This window comes from Rhinolophus sinicus, chromosome 8 (assembly GCF_057876585.1).
Source record: "Rhinolophus sinicus isolate RSI-liver-muscle chromosome 8, RSI-T2T, whole genome shotgun sequence".
NCBI lineage: Eukaryota > Metazoa > Chordata > Mammalia > Chiroptera > Rhinolophidae > Rhinolophus > Rhinolophus sinicus.
Genome location: NC_142508.1, coordinates 59307170 through 59324922, shown reverse-complemented (window position 1 = coordinate 59324922; position 17753 = coordinate 59307170). Strand labels below are relative to the sequence as shown.

The window sequence follows — 17753 nt, the reverse complement described above, 5'->3', positions numbered from 1 at the left end:
CAAAGACTTGAAGGTGGGAAGCATGTTAGACCAGTGAATCTCAGAGAAGAGCATCCCAGGCAGAAAGTATGGCTTCACAAAGCATGGGATGGGAATAGCTGCAGTTTGCTCCAGGAACCGCAAGGAGGCTATTGTTGATGGTGGGGAAAGAGCTGTCATGAAGAAAATAGGAGGTCAGACTTGGGGTGGGTGTGGGTGTAGGGGGAGCAGGTCACGGAGGACTCTGTAGGCCACATAGTAACAACTTTTTCTTATACTAGGTGTAAAATTGAGAGTGACTGCTGCATTTCGAGCACAGGAATGATATTTTAACCTGTTGAGTGGAGACTAGAGACTTAATGAGCAAAGATAGAAGCAGGGGAGACATGTTAGGTGGCTATGGCAAGAATCCAGGCTAGAATAATTTTGCTCAAATCAAAAGAGTACCTGGTGAAGGTAGAGAAATAGTCTGATTCTGGAGAAGTGAGTGGCACCAACAGTATTTTCTGTTAGTTTGGTAGTGTGGTGAGAAAGACAGGAGTCAAGCATAACTTCTTTTTTTTTTTCTCCCTGAGAAACTGGAAGAATGGAATTGTCATGAAGTGGGTTGGGGAAGGATGTGACTAGAGTATGTTTTGGGGGATGAATGGGAGTTTGGGTTGGAAAATGGTTAAAGATATTAAGTAGGGAGTTGACTATATAAGTGGAGTTCAGGGAAAAGGTGGGAAATAGAAATTGGGGAATTATTGGCACATAGATAATATTTAAATTCATGAGGTTGGGAGGTCACCCTATTCTAAATGTACATAGAGAAGAAGCAGGGCAAAGGACTGAGCCCAACCCTAAGAGATGGTAAGAGATGAAAGGGAGAACCAGCAAGGGAGACTGAACAGCAACCATTAAGCTAGGAAGAAAATTAAGAGCACGAGTTTTTGTGGAAGGTAAGTGAACAAAGTATATCCAGGCATTGGGAATAGTCAAAAGTATCAAATGTCACTGATTGGAAGACTGAAGTCTGACCATTCGGTTTAGTAACATGACATTCTTTGGTCTTCTTGATGAGAGCATTTCAGTTGAGTGGTACGGAGTGAAAGTCTAATTGGAGTTGGCCTAAGAGAGAATGAAATGAGAAAATTTGCAAAGAGTCAGTATGGACATCTCATTTGAAGAATGTTAATATAAAAAGCGGAAAAAATAGAGTGGAGTCAAGAGAAGCTTTTTTTTTTTTTTTTTTAATGGGAAACATAACAGGATGCTTGCACATCGATGGGAATGATCTATTAAAGAGGAAAAAAAATGACAAAGCAGGAGAGAGAGGGGAGTTGCCCATGCAGTGGTCCTGAGTAGATTCAGCACAAGTGGAAGGGACTCATGGGATGGGAAAGCATGGGGATACCCTGCAGGCACAGCTGGACTCAGGGGTGCTGACCACGCCATCTGAACTTGGTCTCACTTCATCTCTCAACTTGGCCTCCCTCTGTGTTGGCTTCACTCAGGAATCTCATCACAATAATAATTCCTCCAGCTTGATGCCAAATCCGTCTTTTCAGCATTCACAGCAGAAAAGAGGGCTTCTTCTCCAATTGTCCCAACAAAATCTTGGCATTGCCCCCACTGGCTTGGCTCAGGTGACCTGCTCATCCCTGTAACAATTACTGTGACCGGGGGTGGCAATGCCGGGATTCAGGAATGTACCTGAGAAAAAAAAACAAACAATGCATGCACTATCAATAAAGTCCTGTTTTCTTCCTGCAAAAAACAAAAAACAAAAACAAAAACAAAAAACTACGCTGGTGAAAAAACAAAGCAGTTAAAGCGTTCTAAACGGTGCATGGGAACAGCACAGGCAATTTCAGGGAACCAAACATATTGGTACAATGTTCTTTCCGTTTCCTTACATTACTGTAATTCAAAGTGATCTGAGGGCAACCTTAGGCTCTTGGGGAAATCTAGATGAAACCACATGTGAAAAAAAAAAGTAATTATCTTAGAGGGAAACTTTTCTATGACAATTTTAATTAAGCCAATTGTTTTCTAGAAATGTAGATGCCTTAATGGTGGTTCAAATTGTTATTCCACCATGTTCACTTGTGTTTTGTGGTCTTGAACATCTGTATTCTTTTAGACTTTAAATTGTGAGACAGAAGTAAGACTCCTCCTTTCTGTGTAGTTCCTCCCTTTACAAAGTTAACTCATCATCTTCACTATGACCACTAGGAGCAGATGTCATGCCATTTTAATGGGGGATAAGAGGTGATCCTTTTCTATATTTTAAGGCTGCAACCAAGAGCATTTTTTTTCTTCAATTGTTCTTTTCACTTTCCTGAAATTGTACCATGTGCCTCCATGACCAGAACTAAATTTTGGTGATATCTAGCAGACAAGTTATATGGTTCTTAAATATAATTCAGCCAACCAGTTATTTATATTTAAATAACACTGAATAAATTATTTGGATATATTCTTGGGGTAAAATAGTCCACTGCAGGGTAATGATAATTGTGTGATTATTTCAGGGGTAAGTAATCAAAAAGGAGATGATTTTTAAAATGAGATCCTTACACAGATTTAAATTGTTTTAAAAGTAAGTGATTTCTCGTCTGCACTAAAATGATTTATATAATATTGGGAAATTTTAATTTGCATAATATTGGGGAATTTACTTAGCCTCTGTATATGTTTTTAAAGCTTTTGTTTGAAAAGAAGAGATGTTAAAACATCTTTCATCCCACTAGATAATTTTAAATGTTAATACAGCACATAAAATTTCTAGTAGAATGCTTAGTACAACAGGCACTGGATAATTTTCAGTTTACTCCTCTTTCCTGACAATTTATAACAACATATACTAAAGAAGCAAGTTCCTTAGGAATCAGATGTTTAAAAGTGGTAGGCAACAGACACAAGAGATGCTTTGTTTTGTGGCCACTCAGTAATTAAACTGTATCAAAGCTCAACTTTACTGTGATCCTAACTCTTTGTTTGGAGTTGGTAGCAAATTGTTTTCCAAAGTAAAAAGTAACAACTATCATATACTCACATGCTTGCTCATAGTGACACTGCAATACTTAATTGAGAAGTCTCATCAATGGGGAGAGGTTTTATCTGTAAGTGTGAGTTTTCAGTCCATTATATGCAGATTCAAGAAATGTTTCTGGTTGAAAAGATTTATGATACTTTATTGTGTCAGCTCCCAGTAATGGAATAGGAAGAGGAAGATGATGTGGGGAAGAAAATGAATGGAGAAGCAAGATTCCTTTTTTTGTTTTGTGGAATAATGTCGATAACCAAGGAAAAAGATGGTCTTTGGTCTCACAGGTATTGGTCTACCACAATGTTGAATATATCAGCATGTTAAACGCACAATTAAGGATGAATAATCCTTGACCAGCTGAAAAGTTTGGTTAACAAATAAAATATAGAATGCTTCATTTTATTTTATAGTAATTCAGAGTTCACAATTTGTTGGAGTTAGCCTCATTTTTGCCATTAAAAATGTAACTATGACAGAAGTATGTCTGCAGAAGGCAAGGTGGTTTGGCGGTAGCCATGCAGCTGGTGTTGTCCAAGCTAAGTCACATTTTTGTGTTACATCACTCTTATCTCTACCTGTCATCATAGGCTGGCACTACCAAATGTGCCAAGTTCTATATATGGATCTCTATCTCTATATATTTGCTTTTTCCATATTATTATTCGACGTTTGTTTTAAAATTAGAAGGAGAATAACACACCATCACACACTTACACCATATGCGTCTATAGAGTAGAACAGCTTAAAACCAAGTGGGGATCTCGGGATTCCCTGCAGTCAACTTATCCTGCAGAAGTCCCTTGGTATAAAACCTGGGAACATCCGAATTTCCATTGCTTTATTGGTATACTTCCTTAATGATAGAGCATAATTTGCATATCAGTTGTACCTTTCACCGCAGGTGAGAAATTGAAATGTTCCAGGTCAATTAATTGTGAGCGGTGCAAGTTGGTTAGTGCAGCTGTACCAGTGAGTGATGCTGGGAGAGGATGCGGTCAATGAGAGGCTTCTCTTTCTCCTGATGAGAATTGATGATCCTATTTTAACTCACTAGAATCACCCCAATCCTGTTTTCCTCACTGTGCGTCTCTCGTGTGTTCACTTTTTAAATACTGGTCCGTAAAGGAGTGTCACAATGCCAGAGAAATATTATGAAATTCTGTATTTAAAGATGTATCCTCATTCTTATTAATGGTGGACCATTAAAATTAACTAGAAAGAGGAAGAAGCAACGTAATCAGCATTTTCTCAGAGATAAGTTGATACAGATAAAATTCCAAATGTAGAGATGTCAGGTTAAGATGATGGCTGGCTGAGGGCACATTCTTCATTCTTTTTCAACTTTCCTATGTGAAAATGTGATTAAAAATACTGAGAGAGGTGCAGTTGCAGCAGTAAGAGGACCAAGGGTGCTTGGTTAATATCAGGCCCCAGAAGACTTCCAACTTCTAAATTTTTGATTAGCTAGGATAGTGGGGAGAAATATTTATCCATTCACCACCGCTACCATGCGCCCATCAATCCGAATCGCCCTAGAGTCAGGTACCAGACAACTCGGGACAACCCTATGCCCCAGAACCCCTTCAAGTTAGCCAGTGCACAGGAGCCCACAAAACCCACCTATCCCCACCCCACTTGCCATGCATACATTAGCTGTCCTTAAAAGCTCCTTTCCGTGGGTGCACGTCTCTCTATGGACCTGACTGACAGCCTTCTCTTTTTCTGAGCTATAAGTGGCAAAAAGTCCTGCCTTTCCTTTATCAGAGTGTCCTCGTCTCATGCCTGTCCACAAAAGAATTTTTAAACCTATAGAACAGTTGTTAACACAGCTGTTCCCCTTTAGATCTCACAATGGATGTGCTACACCATAACAGCAAACATCTATTGGGCATCTTTGTTGTTGAGCCTGTACTCGAGGTTTTATGAAACAGGGCACAGATGTCAAGAATAATGCTTGAATAAAAACTCTATGTAAATTAATGGTAATCTCTAACTAAAAGTCATACCTTATCAGAGCCTCAAGGTGGATGGCAAAAGGAGGAGGGAAAGAAAACATGTATTAATAGTCTTATTGGGGTGTTATATTAGATGGTGCATTTTAATAGTATTGAATATTAGATAACTATGGTTTCAAAAATTTGTCAAACTCTATTTCATGATGTTCACAATGATTATATATTACTTTATGCAATCATCAATGTCAGTATTACTTAAATAAATTCCCCAAATAAAGTATTATATTAAACGGGACCGATGAAACTCCTTAACAAGACATATTGTAGTCACATCTATAGTTTTCTGGTGTGCATCAGATGAAACAAAACAATAAATTTTGTTTGATCCATACTTTCTTGAATATACAACAAACTCCTATTTTTCACTTCTGAGTGCTTAAACACAATTTGTTCTGTGATCTTTTCCATGATTTTTCCCTATCCTTTCCCTGTCCCACCCCATCATCCTCTCTCTTTCCAGTTAGGATAGAACCAGTGGTTCATTGGTAAACTGGCTGGGGTTGGGGTGGGTACTGACTTGTAGAGATTGCCAATTTCTGTGATTTAAATACTCCCACCCTGGTCATTTGCAAAGATGGCAATGGTTAACACTTGGCTTGCAAAATTCCTGAAAATTTAATCATCTTTCACACACTGCTGCAAGCCAATTTTCACTGGATAGAACCCTCCAACATTTATTGTGTTATTGTTCCCTGCACATGCCTCACTATTAACATTTTTCATGTTGTGTTTCAAACATGCTTTTTAATGTGTGCTCCTCCTATAAAACTGTAAACATAGTGAGAGTAGGACAATTCCTTGACCATCTTTGTATTCTCAAGCTTAAGGGTGTACTTCTTACTCTAAGGTGTCTATGTGATCAGACATCAAAGGTAGTCTTCTAGTTCTGCCATAGTGTGAAGATATTCCATTAAACCCAAGCCCGAGCAAAAACATTGAAGTTCAGATCTTTACCCAGTCATGCGTGCGGGCCATAAATATGCTATTTCCAAGTGCTGACATAAATGTCCACCTGTTGAAAAAAGCACTTTAAGCATTCCGTGAGACCCTTAGTTCTCTCCAGTGTCAGGAGGTTATAATACTTAGAAATGAACATAATTAACCATTTATACTAAATTCTTGTGTTTTTTTAATTACAATTATGAATTTACATTTACGAGTATTACAATTACATTTTACATTTGGGAAATTTGACTTCTTAAGTTCTATTCCTGGCATTTCTATTCCACTAACACAGATTTGTAACTAATTCTTCTTTGCCAATTTTCCCTGTTTCTGTTTTCACAAAAGGAGCTGGTGGCTGGTCTCCACTTGTGTCAAACAAATACCAGTGGTTGCAGATTGACCTTGGAGAGAGAATGGAGATCACTGCTGTGGCCACCCAAGGCGGGTATGGGAGCTCCAACTGGGTGACCAGCTACCTCCTGATGTTCAGTGATGGCGGCAGGAACTGGAAACAATATCGACAAGAGGACAGCATCTGGGTAGGTTTCTTTAACAGAATGCACAGTCTGTCAGGGAAAGAAGTGTAGTTGTCCCATCCCTGCATGTTGTTTATGAAGCTCTTAACCTAAGTTGAGAAACAGAATCTTCAGAATTACTTTGAAAATGTTAATATTCATTTTCTAATACATTTCATGGTATAATTTATGGAAGTACTAAAGGCAAATTTATTTCATAGAGTCCTTAGAAATTGAAAAGAAAATCTTATCAGTCCACTAAATAGTGTGGAAGTCTAAGAAATAAACAAAACATGTATAGAAACTTTTAAGTTTAGTTCAATTATGTAGTAGTTTTGCATTCTTTATTTACAGCTAGACAAAAGAGTTTATTCTTTTCATTTCCTCTGATGACCCTGAGATTTCTGAATTAATCCACCCCCATTCCATTCTCTCCCTATCTCTAGTATATGGAGCTCTTATGTGTAATATTTGCCATATATGTGTATATATATGTATATATACACACACACACATACACATATATGACTTATATATAAACCATTCTCTAGTCTTTTCAAAGTGTGTAAGTGTGTAAAATGCTGTGTTTTGTTTTGTGGACGGGGCAGAGCTCCTACAAGAGAGACAAGGAGGCAGTTTGTGATAAAGTGGGTGGTATTTGTAGTTGACTGATTGTATATAAATGCCTGATGGAAGAAAGAAGCTAATGGAAGTTTGCTTGCTGATGAAGAAAGGACTTCTTTGTTAGTGTAGAAAAGTATTGCTTTGGATCGTATATGGGCCACGGACAACATACTATAATCAAAGAACTATTCCCCCACCCCCTCTGGCTGAGCTACCAGAACCAGAGAAAATGAGTAACTTAATGTAGCATCATTCTTAGCACACGAATAATTTGGAAACCTATTTGGGCACATAATGATAATTTTCTTTGATCGGTCAACTGCCTCTCTTTTGAAACTTCCTAGCACTCCTTTTTACATTATAAACTCATTGAAGAAATGGCCTATGATTTACTCACACCTTTGCATCTCTGAAGCTCTAGGTAGCCACTTATTGCACGTTTATTGATGTAAATTGAATTGAGAAGTAGCTTTCTTATTTCTCTGGAGAGAACAACAGTTGGGCTGGAAGAAGTTGCCTACTAGCATTTTTAAGAAATGCTGCCTTATAGCCCAAAGCAGGTTGACGTTGTCTATAAGAGCGAGAAAAACTGGATATTATGGTTGAATTGATTCTGTGAAAACCATTCAAACTAGGGATAAAATAAACAGTAATTATGAACCAATAACAATGAAAGCTTAATGAGGTATTTACTTTAACTAGATGTTTGGATTCCCTTTTACTCTTTTTCTAAATTGAACATTGGATTTTAAACTAGATAAGGAGTGGTTAATCCATGTTAATATTTATCTGTGTTAAGTAAAATGTATGTTTTTGACATTTTTAAAAATGATAGCTCAGCCATGAAAATTGCTTTTCCATTCATCAAGCTCAGAAAAGCCAAACCTAGACAGTGCCGTTTGCCTTTTTTCTTACTCCCATTAATGGTGAGGTGCTCAGGGTGAAATAGTGGTATGAATAATAATACCTTCAACTGGTCTAAACCTATCAATTTAAAGACAAATGGCATCTATCACAATGACCTGTCAAGGCAATATTATTTTTTAGACTATGTTATAATTTGTTGGTGTACTCACAGTCTTCCCCTCTTTAGTGTGAGCACCCTGAAAATAGAGGCCGTACCTTCCAAACTCTCATGTAAGCATCCCCAAATCTTCCCAGTACTTGCCATGTTGCAGGTGTGGGGGAGGAACAAACTTTCCTCTACCCTCAAGCTTCTGATTGGTCTAATACTCAAATAGACATGAGACAGATGGACAAGAGAAAATAACCAAATCTAATACATACGTATGTATGGGAACCCCACATACATGAGCGAGTGAGAGACCGCTACATGCAGGAGCGTTACAGAGACAGAAAGAGAACATGGGTATATAAGACATTCTGAGCTAGGGATGAGGTAAGGTGTCTTGGGGGCTTCAAACAGTCATTGCTGGATGAAAAGATCTAATGTTTATTAAAGTAGAAGTTTGCCCTGCCATAGAGGTGGGTCTAAAAGAGGTTATTACTGATAATCTCTTGTTATGAACAAGGCCCTTCTGGGTAGTTCAAGTTCTTCTGGGTAGTTAAAAGAAGGGGCAGAAATTTTTCTTGAGCCTGAAGCTGAAATTGCCCTTAGCTTAAAACAATCCACATACCACGGAAGCACATCTTGGGGTGGAAGATAGCACATACCGTGGAAGCTCTGAAACCCCACACAGGCAAATACTAAATGTTGGTTGAGTGAATGAATAAAGGAATGAATGAATGAGTGAATGAATAAATGAAATATACTTTCTTGTAGGATACTTTCATGATCACAGTAACCAAAAGTGACTCCTTCCTCCCTCCATCTCCTCCTTTTAGCACACTTATGTTGAACCAATTGAATATAGAGTTAGGATGGTACATTTCTCTCTCCCCTATAAATTATTTTTAATGGGAGAGGGTTTATATTTCTTATCTTTGCATTTCAGCATTCAACACAAGTGTGGCACATGACTTATGTTGAGTGAATTAGTGAAAAAAAAATCAATGAATGAATGAATAGATTTGAATACATTGATCTCATAATGTGCTTAACTTTGCACAAAATTCTGGGAGGTAGTGAAAGAGCTGATGTTGACATTAGAAAAAAAATAAATCCCAACAGAATAAATCAAAGAATGATTCAGAGGGCATGCAAATATGAGGTACAGAATCCTAGAGATTTGGAAATCGACAGAATATGGAGATCACTGAGGACTGAATTTGTCAAAAAAGCAGGAGTTAAAATAGATATTGATAAAAAAAACCATTGTAAATTAGATTATGGAAGGATTAAGAAAGCTATTTATGAAGATAGAAAAGTGTGAACAAAGCATGGACACTGGAGATCTCCAGGGACACAGTTTCCCTCCCGTGTGATAACTGTTGGTGAGGCTGTTGGTCAGAATGGACTGTCAAGGGTCGGAAGGTCTGGACAATACTTGACATGGTAACGAATGTTGATGGATAACTTTGAGTGTCAAGATCAAAAGTAAGACTTGGTGCCATGACCACACATAAAATAGGTAAGGTTATGTTGTAGTAGGTAAAACAACCTCAAATCCTCAGAACTTGATGATTGATATATTTACACACACATAAACTCATGCTACCTGTTCATCGCAAGTAGGCTGCAGAGTTGTGTGCTACCCCATAGTCGCTCAGGTCCCACTCTGAAGTAGATCCCTCTTTGTGTGAATCTACAGTTTCACAAAGCAGAAAAAAACCCCCGAAACTTGGTGACATTTTCACCTGGAATAACACAGGTCAATTTAATTTGGATTTTTTTCTTTAGACAAAGAAAAAAATTTTTTGCAATAAATTTTATTGCGGAACAGTATATTTCTCAAGGGCCTATCAGCTCCAAGTCGTTATCCTTCATCTAGTTGTGGAGGATGCAGCTCACTGACCCATGTGGGAATCGAACCGGCAACCCTGTTGTTCAGAGCTCGAGCTCTAACCAACTCAGCGATCTGGCCGCCCTGACAAAGAAAATTTTTAATTGATGGACGTAGTAAAGAATTTAGCCTTTGGTCACAGTTTTACAAATATGTATTTCCTAGCTTATTTTTCTTTTTTTGGTATTTTTTGCCCAGTTTTTCTACATATTATGGGATATATACAAATTAAACAAAACATGCCAATTTTCTCTAAGAGCTTTGCAGTCTGCTCCAGATGATACAAATAAATCTATGTAAGAGAGGAAACATATAAAGCATTATACAAGTGTGATGGAAAAAAGAAGAAAAGACAATTGTTATAAATTTAGAAACAAAATAAAAGCCATCAACATGCATTGAAATGCTTCAGTGAGGATGCCTCATTCTCCCCTCATTTGATCTCATTTCAAGCACTAGAGAGAACAAAGACTTCTATATACCTGAAAGAATTAATAAAATGCCCCGTCGCCTCTTACAAATAATCTTTAAAGAGAAAGACAAAATAATTTATTTATTATCATACAGGTCATGCACATATTTAATAGAACTGTAAACTTGACAGATATATGATATTTTTAAAAGTTACACATTAAGGCATTTCTTTAGAAAAAAATTTATGTTCTGATTCGCATAAATGTAATTTATACCAAGTACTCTGTTAGATGGCATATAAATATTTTACAAAAAAAATTAGAACATGCAAGCCACTAAAATCATTGCTCTCCAATTGAAGACAAAATAAAATTCCTCAACATCTATGATCAAAAGACTTTTTAAAGTCGATTTATTGTAAATGAAAAAGTAAATGTAAGGTATAATTTTCACTCATTTAAGAACAATTGCTGAAATTTCATGAAACTAACAACTTAGTTCTTTTAAGCAGATCAACATGTGCAGGAACTTAGCCAGATTATCCAGATTCTCTCTTATACTTGCCCAAAATTCTTTTGGGCAGATTTGTAAAGGCAAGGAACGGATGGTACCAATTTTATGAATTATGATTCATATTACTTGCTATATGATTACTATGCACAAGCATAGTTCACTTTTTTTTAATGGATTCCCGTTGTACCTGATTTTTCAAACAAGAACCCTTTAATGTATTTTGAAAGTTAGTATAACTTTGTTTCTCAATTACAAGTGTCTAATGTTGTGATTCTGGGTTTGGCTGGTGAAAGACACGGAGCCCCTGTGACATGGTCAATTAGGTAGAAGTATCACCTGTCATAAAGTATTTACACCATTATTATCACTGTGAAGGATTGAGTTGTCAACTCTATAAGCCAGACGTGGAAGAAACACTACCTGCAAAGATTTTAACATGTACGAGTATTTGTCTCCCATCAAATAAATAAGTGACTGGGAGATTTTAATAGAAAACCAGAGGAGGCAGAAATACAAGCAGGCAGAAATACAAGTACTGTGAACTCGGTGGACTCCCTGCCAGGCGGGTGGCATCTCTCTTAGCCCTTTCCCAATGCTGAGCCCTTATTTGAGTGACCTAAGCCTACAAAAATCATTGGCGGTGAGATAAAGGACAACAGTACTAATGGCATGTATGTCAGCATGTCAAATCATGCAGCTTAATACACCGCAATACTTGTCTCAGTTCTTGGGTAAATGCCTAGAGAATGCCTTAAGCTGCTTCTGCCTTTCAATCGAGCCTCACTCCAATGCGAAAAAGACATTTTTATTGAAAGTCTACAATATTAGTCTGTATCCTCAGGGAATCTCTTGTTTATATTTCTATTTAACTATGAGTTTTCCACCCTTTTGAAAATGACTAACCTGGTAGTAGGTGGTTAAAGGTGGTTGCATTTAGGTTTTTAATGTGGCATCAATCATGAATCAGAACAGTTAGTCTGCTAGGCACCTTCTCCTTCAAGTAATGTGGTTTATTTTACCTCATTGCATCTGTGCTCATTCTATAACATATTATGTCAGTCCCTTCTTTGGGCACACATATACTGGCACTTTGTATTGATATGTAATATACAAACACACACACACACACACACACACATCTATATATGTCTATGAACCGTAGGTAAGGTACACATATATAGCGATATAAATGGTAGTATTGCTCCACATTCTTCAAATTGATCTGTCTCTAAGCAAGTAAAATAAAAATGATTTGAAGAAAGTGAGTAGAGTTAGCAGATTTGATTTGGTGCTCTCTTCAGAGTGCACACTCTCACATTTAAGATCGTTCTCAAATCACCAACCAGAGAATAACATGCTTTAAAAACCTTTACAACTTGTATCTCGCATTCTGCCATGTGACAGTTCAGAGGAAGCATCGTCCCCTTTTCTCCAGTCCTCTTGTCATTGCTGTGATGTGATGTCATAGATGCTACTTCTGGCTTTTCTTATTCCCCAGTCCCAGGAGGCTACATTGGGTGTTGTTCACTCTTGGAGGCAATTCTGTCCTTTTGAAATGTTTCTTTATTGTTTTTTTAAGACCTAGGCAACGAGGTCTTCTAGAAAATAGATGCATTAGGCTTTCTTTCCTAGTTTTACACTTTTAATTTCCAAACTTATCCAGCATATTTCAATCAGGGAAGAGGATAGAACAATATTTTAATCCAGAAAGAAGCAGATAAGCCTTGGCATTGATACCATATGTTCCTCAAAAATCTAAGAGAATCATTTTACTATTTTTTTTGAAAGATAATTCAGTAATGTGTCTTAACAATCAAATTAATTTTTAAAATCAATAATTTATCTTCCTATGTATAAATAACTAGGTAGACAATATAAAAGGAATACATGCTTCACTTGTAATAGAACCAAGAATGAATAAATATCAAGGAAGAAAAAGAACATGTACAAGATATATGAAAATAATATTTAGTCTATTACTAAAGGACATAGAAGTCTTGATTGAACGCAAGGACATGTCTGCTTTGAAATAGAAAACAATATTATAAAGCTACTCATTCTATCTAAAATAACCCATAAAAATGAAATCATTCTGTATGTCCCATATGAAAAGTATATATGAGAAAATAGGTAAGTTAGCAAAAATGACAGTGGTAAGGAGAATCTGCATGTTGGGAAAATCTTATAAATCTGTATTAATTAAAACATGTCAATATTGGCATATTAAAGTGTAGTGGAAGAACAAAATATAAAATCCATGACTATGTCCAAATATATTCAGGGATTTGCCTAAGATAGATGTAGTATTGAAAGTATATGAGGAAATGTAAATTTGTCAATATTGAATTTGGTAAGCTATCATTTCTTGAAAAAATTTTTTATATCAAAATAGATTCCAGATGAAATGACTATTTAAAAACAGTACAGATACAGAAAAAAAGTATTAGAAGAAAACGGAGGACAATTTATAGATAAACATACACATTTGGGAGGGGCATGTCTTTCTGAGCAAGAATACCAAACCCAGATGCCATAGAGGAAAAGATGGGAAATTAGACAACATGTAGAAAACTGCATGAAAAAAACAGCACAAACAACATTAAAAGAAGAGTATAAGTTGGAAAATATTTTTAGTGCATATGATGGCAATACCCACTTTGATTTTCTATCAATAGTAGTCTTGGGTTAAGACTCGTATTCAGACTGAATACTCATTCACCTGCAAGTTTACTTAGATTAAAAAAATGGATAAAGGACAGGCAACAGTACAGCAACAAGCATAATGGATGCTCAATTATGCTGAACAGCTTCTAAATATCTCAGCACCTTGAATTGGGATAACGTGGTCACAATGCACAGGGATGGGTGTGACCATCACAGACCAGGAAAGCTGCCAGCTCTAGGGGCCCTTCAGCTTATATACTTTACTAATGATGGACCACTTTGGAGACACTTGACAACCCCCTTCTCTGGTGTACCTGCATCTTGTCAATCCCAGGTTACTCACTGATGACAGTTATGTCTATGCTTCCCAAATTTGACTGCACTCTGAAATTCTGATGCCCAGGCAGCATCCATGTCAATTAAATAATATTTGGAGGTGGGAACCTAGGTATTGGGATTTAAAAAAATAGTCTAAGGTGATTCCAGTTTGCTGCAAAGTATGGGAACCATTGGATTATTCAATAAACAAACTTGACAACCAAGTACAGATGCTTAGTTCAGTACAAAACATAATCAGCAGGATGCCAATGCATCTGAAATCCAGTATATATTCCTTGAGTATATATTACAAGAAAGTTTTGACTAAAGATCTACGCTAGGTAAAAAAAAAAAAAAAAAAAAAAAAAAAAAAAAAAAAAGCTGTGAACTAGATGTTAACTCTATCCTTCCAATGAGTAAGACTGAATTTCTTTAGTATTTAAAGCTATGGTGTTTAATAGGGTAGCCATTTGCTATATAAAGCTATTTAAATGAAAAATTGATTAATTGAAATGAAATACAATTTAAAATAAAGTTTCACAGTAATATAGGCAGACTTTAAGTGCTCAATAGCTATATTAAGCCAGAGGTTACTGTAGTTACTGTATTAGACAGTGCAGTTCCAGGACATATTCATAATCACAAAAAATTCTTTTAGCACATGTGCAAAACATTTTTAAACATTAATAATAAAAAATAAGCTTTGTTTTGTTTTAAAAAGAGGCAAAATATATACAGGCAGTTCACAGAAAGGAAATATGGTATATAAATATGTAAAAGTATCTTCAACCTCATTCAATATTGAACAAATGCAAATTGAAATAAGTGTCAGGTAACACTTCCTAGAAGATTGAAACAAATGTGAATATTGCAATTACAGTATTATTTAAGACATAATTTTCTAAGTTGTACATAATGCAATGACATTATCTTTAATTTTAATAGTTATGCATTTAATGTAATGGCTTTTCTTAAAATTTTTTTTTAGCTACTGCATTAAAACCACGGTATTATGGATACTACAGTTTAACACAAGATGAAGCTAAAAATAAATTTTAAAGACAAGCATTTAAGAAACAAGAAGAATGACCACTTATTCAATACTTGAATGCATTATATGCCAGGCACTATTCTGCATGCTTTATGTGTATTTATTCAGTTAATATTCACAACCCAGTGAGTTAGGTATTATGATAATACCCATTTTATGTTTAAGAAAACTGAGACATGATGAGGTTATTTTTCCAAGGCCACATAACTAGGTGGGGCAAGGTTTTGATACCCAAGATTCGGGCTTGAGAATCCCCTCTGCTGTATGTTCAAGTGTCATGTGTTAGGACATCAATATTTTAAAAGAGAACTCAAATGATTCAAGACAGGAAAACATTGTCATGGGACATGGGGAAAGAGGCACTCTCAAACTCTGCTGGTGGGGGACTACGTAGGTGCCAACTCTTTAGAAGGTAATAAATGTTTTTCTTATATTGAAGGAAGGGGTTCCAAAACAATGTTGCTTAATACTTTAAATCTACCCAAATATATAATCTACACCAAAAAACAGCTTGAACAACTCTAGGGATTTATCCTGCCAGTTCACTTGTACCGTGCAAAAGAAACATATGCAAGGATATTCACTGCAACATCATAATAGCAAAATAGTATTGATCCAATCTACCACCAGCAGCAGGTCACTTACTTATTAAGTAAATTATAGTACCTCCATACAGTGGAGTAATTTATGGCCCTCAAAACAGATATTATAAGAATATACTGGACATTTCTGGAGTGAATTCTAAAACTGATGTAAAATTTTGAAGTGAGCTGTCATTTGGTACTAAAGAATGAATCTGAAGGAGTGAAGAAGAGATGGAGGCAATGGATGGAATAGATGTTTATTTAATAAAAGTAAAGATTAGATTTATATGAGGTTTCAAATGGAATAAAGCAACCTGGAAGTGAAATAAAGAAAGGATAACAGATAGAGGAGAATGAATAGGAAATAGTCCAATTTTTGAATTTTTAAGAAAAATAGATAATGGATATTTCCTACTTGTTATATGTTATTATCTTGTATCATTTATTGATGGTATAAAGTCTATGGGAGGTTTGAACATGAAACATCGCACATTATTTTAATATATATTTTATTAGTAGTTTAAAATATATATTTATGTAATGGTTGGGTGGCACTTACAATCTTTGATCATAGTATGACAGTATAGAAACATACCTTAGTTTTGATGCTAAGCTGGTCTCTGCGTCTGTGGCCCATTCAAGAAAGTAGAAATTACTCTGGGCCTCTGAAACTGGGAAGCCATCATAGGAATTTGGTTACAGGTGATGGAAAAGCTGATGAGTCCAATGTGACGGGGTGAGGCAAGTCAGAGCTTAGCAACAGCAAGAAGATACTGTAACTCCAAGAGCTGGAGAGATAATGAGAAGGTGGTGCTTCCAGAGCCTAGAGGCTGTTCAATTAGTGCTAGAGCCATGGCAGGGGCTGCCCAATAGAGGATTATGGAAGCAAGGGGTGCCCCTTGGGAGCAGAAGCCTTGTAAAAGGCTCAGCCACTACCAAGAAGCTTCTTGAGGCAGAGCCAGACAGGGAGAAATATCCTGGCTCCTCCCTTCCTTTCACCCATCAGTCTCTATCTAGTGCCCAGTTGGAAGCTTGTGAACACAGGAGCCCAGGATTCTCAGTGTATGTCACTCAACCTCCTGTGCCTCAGAACAGAGCAGGGAAACAATGATACGTGGTTGGAAGTGAAATAGGAAGATGACCAGTACAGCCCTAAGAAGGTGTGTTACTATGGGCAATTCATCTGTGTGCTGCTTTTTCTTTACTTACAGAATGAGGGTGCAGATAGAATCCAGGTACTTAGTGATCAGTATTCCCTTTCAGTTGCGAAATTGCATACTTCCCCACCCACCCATAAGGAAGGAGATCAATAATATTTTGATACTGAAGTCACTGAGATTTAAGATAGTAAGTCCCCACCGAAGTTCATGTTAACTAGTGTCACATTTATAAAGTTTTACATTTAGCTCTCTTCCCTGCTGCTAACATTCGTGAGTATGCAAATCTAGCAAACAGTATTTCAATATACTGAAAGAAGGGAATCCATGGTGAAGATGAAATCATTGGTTTAGGGTCCTTTTTTACCCATAATCTCCTCTAAGGCAGTAGAATTATGCTATCCTTAATAAATTATGGATTCAATCTTTTGTTGTTTATTAAAATACATATTGTAGTTCAAAGTATAGATTTGCTTTCTATGTGGGAAAGATAGCATTGCTCCTTCCTCGTCAAACGTTTTGCAGATGAATGGAAGAGTATACATATGGACTAACATGCATCTGTTGTTGCTTCTGGGGTGGGGTCTTACACGCATTTGGTGTACAAGAAACAGCACGCTCCTGTATTTTATTGAAATGTTTTGCTTGGCTGGCAGACTCGATGGCTCTGTCCAACTCCAAAGCTGGCACATTTCATTGACAGCTTCCTTGTGAGCCACAGCTCCCGTCTCAGATGCTTAATCACCGCTCTTAGGATCCTCACCCAGCTTTCTTGTACTCTCACAGTTTTCTTTTGGGTCATGTTCTTCATTTATCCGAGGCATGGTTGCCAAATAGTCTTTGGTGCATCTCTCCTAACTCAGGGCCTTCCAACCATTTACTCTCTAGTCTCTCTCATCCCATCGCTTTTCCAAAATTTACTAACTCATCTCTAGAGTCTTATTTCCAGTGACATCTGCAGTAGTGTTTTTTCCAGGGAGTCTTTCTGGATGACTTCGCATGGTTTGTTGTATATAACCTTAATCAACTAAATTTCA

General features: G+C 36.8%; 1 protein-coding gene across 3 annotated transcripts in view; it reads left to right on the top strand.

Annotated features, from left to right (window-relative positions):
- CNTNAP4 (contactin associated protein family member 4) overlaps window positions 1-17753 on the top strand; it is a 237473-nt gene that overhangs the window by 70365 nt on the left and 149355 nt on the right. For 2 of the 3 annotated variants that reach the window (XM_019710874.3, XM_074314549.2), the window contains exon 3: window positions 6319-6512. In XM_019710874.3, the coding sequence (XP_019566433.3) occupies window positions 6319-6512 (194 nt within the window). Of the gene's footprint in view, window positions 1-6318; window positions 6513-17753 lie in introns of those variants that run through there. The other variant, XM_019710883.3, reaches the window with a different exon arrangement.